The 4,396-nt window shown below is 35.2% G+C and overlaps 1 protein-coding gene across 1 annotated transcript; it reads right to left on the reverse strand.

The window, feature by feature from the left end:
• Nucleotides 1-355: 355 nt before the first annotated feature.
• On the reverse strand, nt 356-1,294 carry LOC106830360 (olfactory receptor 52E4-like). The gene has a single exon (XM_014839942.3). It carries the CDS (start codon nt 1,292-1,294, stop codon nt 356-358), a length of 939 nt encoding a protein of 312 aa, XP_014695428.3.
• Nucleotides 1,295-4,396: the final 3,102 nt, after the last annotated feature.

Genomic DNA, 4,396 nt, shown 5'->3' on the forward strand with positions numbered 1-4,396 from the left:
AGACCAAAACCTAAAGAACTGCATGCCACCAGAATCTTCATTTTTATCAAACACGTACATAAATTTTGCTACTGACATCAAGAACGTCATTGTCCCCACACATTCAAAAATCTCGTTAGATCTTCTACTTGGCCCTACAATCTTCTCTACTTTCAATGAAAAAAAGGAATATAATTCATTGAAAGTTAAATTACATAATTACATAAAGGAACCACTGAATGTGTATTTAGGAGACTCTAAAAAAGGCTGAAGTAATGACTGAGTGGCCTTTACATAGTCTCAATTTTGGACACCCTGAGAGATATACAAGTTGAAGGTTAGCCTGAGAATTTATCAACTTCTGAATACATTTGAGTCACTCTTTCTTTACAAACATTCTTATAACTTGGATCTGAATTTGCTTTGTCCTGACTCCATAAATGACTGGATTAAAACATGGAGGAACCACCACATACAAATTGGCCAGGAGTATGTGAATGTAGCGAGGAACATTTCTACCAAATCGATGGGTCATAAAGGAGAAAAATGCTGGTGTGTAAAAGGCTAAGATGACACAGACATGTGAACCACAGGTATTAAGTGCTTTGAGTCTGGCATCCTTGGAAGGAAGCTGGAAAACAGCTCGTAAGATCTGAACATAGGAGAGGGCAATAAGGATCAAGTCAAAGATCAAGGCAGCAATGGTGAATAAGCCATAGATCATATTGACAGTTATGCTAGCACAGGCAAGACGGGCAATTCCCATATGTTCACAGTAGGTATGAGGGATAACGTAGTGTCCACAGAAGGGCAATTGTTTGAGAAGAGGGCAAAATGGGATGACAAGAAGAACTGGCCTGCCCACTACAACAGAGGCCATAATAGCTACCATTTTGTTGGTGAGAATAGTGGTATATTTCAGGGGATAACAGATGGCGACAAAGCGGTCAATTGCCATGGCCAGGAGTACAACAGATTCCATACCAGTAAATGTGTGGATAAAGAACATTTGAATGAGGCAGCCTTCAAAGCTTATCTCCCTGAAGTTGAACCAGAAGATGGCCAGCATTTTGGGGATGGTAGAAGTGGAGAGACCTAGATCAATAAAAGAGAGAAGAGCCAGAAAGTAGAACATGGGTTGATGAAGAGTATGCTCAGTCTCGATCACAAACAAGATTGTGGCATTCCCTACAAGTGCTATCAGATAAACAACAAAGAAAGGGAAGGCAATCCACATATGGAAAGCCTCCAGACCAGGTATACCCAGCAGAAGGAAGGCAGAGGGATATGAGGCAGTGTCATTGACAGAGGACATCCTTCTGAGAACTCTTGGAAAATACTCTACAGTCTTCTTCAGTATTTCTAGGGAGACAAAAGGGAATATATGGTGGTTGGATATCACTATATGTAATAGCATACCAATTAAACTATTGAGAACATAATGGAAGGGAATTTGAGGATTTGGGGGAAGAAAACATTTCTTCTTTTCTAGGTTGTTTGGTTGGCCTAATAATTAAATTGACACAAAACAGATTAACAGGAGAAAACTAAATTTAATTGCATGCATATGGGAGCTCACAGAAATAAAAGAGTCAAATAAATGACCAAAGTAGGCAGCTTTTATATCTTTTAGACAAAAAAAACAATCAATTTGTGAAGAATTGACAAGGCAAAGAAGCTTGGGTGTGGGGTAGTAACTTAGCATCGAATAACAAGTTTTGGTTTTACAGCCTTCTTGGCCCATAATTATCTGTCTCTGGTGAAAAGGATGTATTTTTACCTCCTGGCATAAACAGGGTACCTTTCACATGGGAGATTGATTTCCTTTTTTCAGGGGGACAGAGGAGGGTAAGAGTGTCCTTCTTGCCTTGTTTCTTAAGTAACTTTATTTTAAAATAATCAATATGCCAAAGTGACATATTTTGGGGCAGCCTACCCTGAACTCCATCAAGGACAATTAACTATCAGAGATATTAAATTATTGCTTATTCTATTTAGTAATCCATGGGGATTGTGGAAGTTAGAAACAGTCTTTTCTAGTGGTAGCGTGGTAGAGTGATTCATGATCATCTTTAGCTCATTCTTTTGTGAAATGCTCATCTCTATATGCTACTATCAACTGAACACTTCCAGTAAACAGAACTTGTGTAACATTTTCAAGTTATCTTGGTTACTTAGTTGATTAGATACATAAGAGAACACTCCCAAAAATTTTATGAAAAAAAGAGTGAGGAACTGGAATAGGAAGAAACTTTGGATATGATGGTTGAGAAGATACCCTTGTATGAGGTTTATCTGCTTGTCATAGTCCCCTCTCTCTAGGTGTTACTTTTCCCTTTATTTGCTTTAATAAGACTGTGTTTATATTTATCTTTTAATAAAACTGTGCTTTTATGCTGTGGTTCATGAAGCCATTATTAGAATTTTTCTACTTTCACACTAAAAAAATTTGTGATTCTTGACATAACACAAAAAACACGGCAATATTAATAGAGGGAGAAAAACCATTCATTATACTCAGCATCCATGTATGATATTTAAAAAAAAACTTTCAGCATCTAGACAAACAATAAAAGTTCAATTTGGTTAAAGGAGTCTATGAAAAATCTTCAGCTAATATCATACTGAATGATGAAATACTGAAAGACTTGTCACTAGGATTGAAAATAAGGCAAAAATATCAACTACTATCAATTATATTTAATATTTTACTGCAGGCTCTAAGAGGTCAATATGTCACAAAAAAGAAATAAGAAGAAATCAAGATTGGAATGAAAGATGTAAACTTTCCTGTTCATAAGTGACATGAACATTTACATAAAAATCAAAGAATTCATAAGCAACCGTTTAGCTTATTAATTACTCAGATACAAGAATCAATAATTTTCTATACACTATTAGGAAATGATTGGAAACTGAAATTTTACATTAAGATTTTGTAAAATTTCACAATACCACTTACAATGGCATCAGAAACATGGAGTTCTTAGCAATAAGCACTTAAAATTGTAAAACATGACAGAAATTAAGATCTGAAATAATTTAAACAGTATATAACATATGCATGGCTTGGAAGACTGAAATATATTAAGATGTCAATTCTTCCGAAATTGATGAATAAATTTATAACAACCAATGCCAAGAAATTTAAGCTTATTCTAAAATAATTATAGGAATACCCCAAATTCATTGGAAAAACGTATAAAATAAGCAGAAGACTTATATTAAAGGACTTCAGACTTATAAAACTGTAGTAATCGAGATAGTGTGGCATTTGCACAATATTAGAGAAATAGGTAAGAAAGTATAATAGAAAGAACAAATAGACACATTTTGCATGTTCACTTAAATTTTATAAAGTGACTAATATAGTAGTTCAATGAGGACAGCAGAGTTGTTTTTACCAATGACACTGGTGCAACTGCAAGTACTTATGAGAAAAAGAACCTTGATTCCAACTTGACAACACATACAAATATTAATTACGTTTCTAAAATAGACTCGATATTTAAAAAAGCTCAAATTCTAACATTTACAAAATCAAAAGAAGGAGAATATTTTTACAACCCAATGGAAAGTACAGGCATTCTTCAAAGATAATGCTAGTTTGGTTCCAGACCACTGCGAATATGACAATAAAGGATGTCACATGAATTTCTTGGTTTCCTAGTGCATATAAAAGTTGTGTTTACACTATACTGTATTAAGTGTGAAATAGCATTATGCCTAAAGAACAATGTACATACCTTAATTTAAAAATACTTTATTTCTGGGTCTGGCTTGGTGGGGTAGTGGTTAAATTTGCATCCTCCTCTTAAGCGGCCCCGGGTTCACAGGTTCAGATCCTGGGTGCAGACCCAGCCCTCCTCATCAGGCCACATTGTGGCAGCATCCCACATAAAACAGAGGAATATTGGCCAAGATGTTAGCTCAGCAACAACCTTTCTCAAGCAAAAAGAGGCGGTTTGGCAACAGATGTTAGCTCAGGGCTAATCTTCCTCACACACACACATACAAATAGATAAGCAATAAAATACTTTATGTCTAGAAAATACTAATCATTATCTGAGCCCTCAGCAAGCTATAATCTGTGTGATCACTGATAATGGGTCATCATAACAAATATAATAATAATGACAAAGTATAAAATACTGTGAGCATTACCAAAATGTGACACAGAGACACAAAGTGTTGGAAAAATAGTGCTGATAGATATATTCGATGCAGAGTTGTCACAAAGCTTCAATTTGTAAAAACATGCAATATCCACAAAATGCAATGAAGTGAAGCACCATAAAATGAGGTGATCTTGTAATGGCTTCTTAGAGAGAACACAAAAAGCAGTAACCATAAAAAGTAGTTTGCTGTATGTTATCAAATTTTAAAATTTACTGTTAAGTAAGTGAACTTAGAGGGC

Source organism: Equus asinus, chromosome 20, assembly GCF_041296235.1.
Source record: "Equus asinus isolate D_3611 breed Donkey chromosome 20, EquAss-T2T_v2, whole genome shotgun sequence".
NCBI classification, from domain to species: Eukaryota; Metazoa; Chordata; class Mammalia; order Perissodactyla; family Equidae; genus Equus; species Equus asinus.

Excerpts from the sequence above, each read along its gene's own strand:
- LOC106830360 (XM_014839942.3), bottom strand. The coding sequence starts at position 1,294 with ATGTCCTCTGTCAATGACACTGCCTCATATCCCTCTGCCTTCCTTCTG.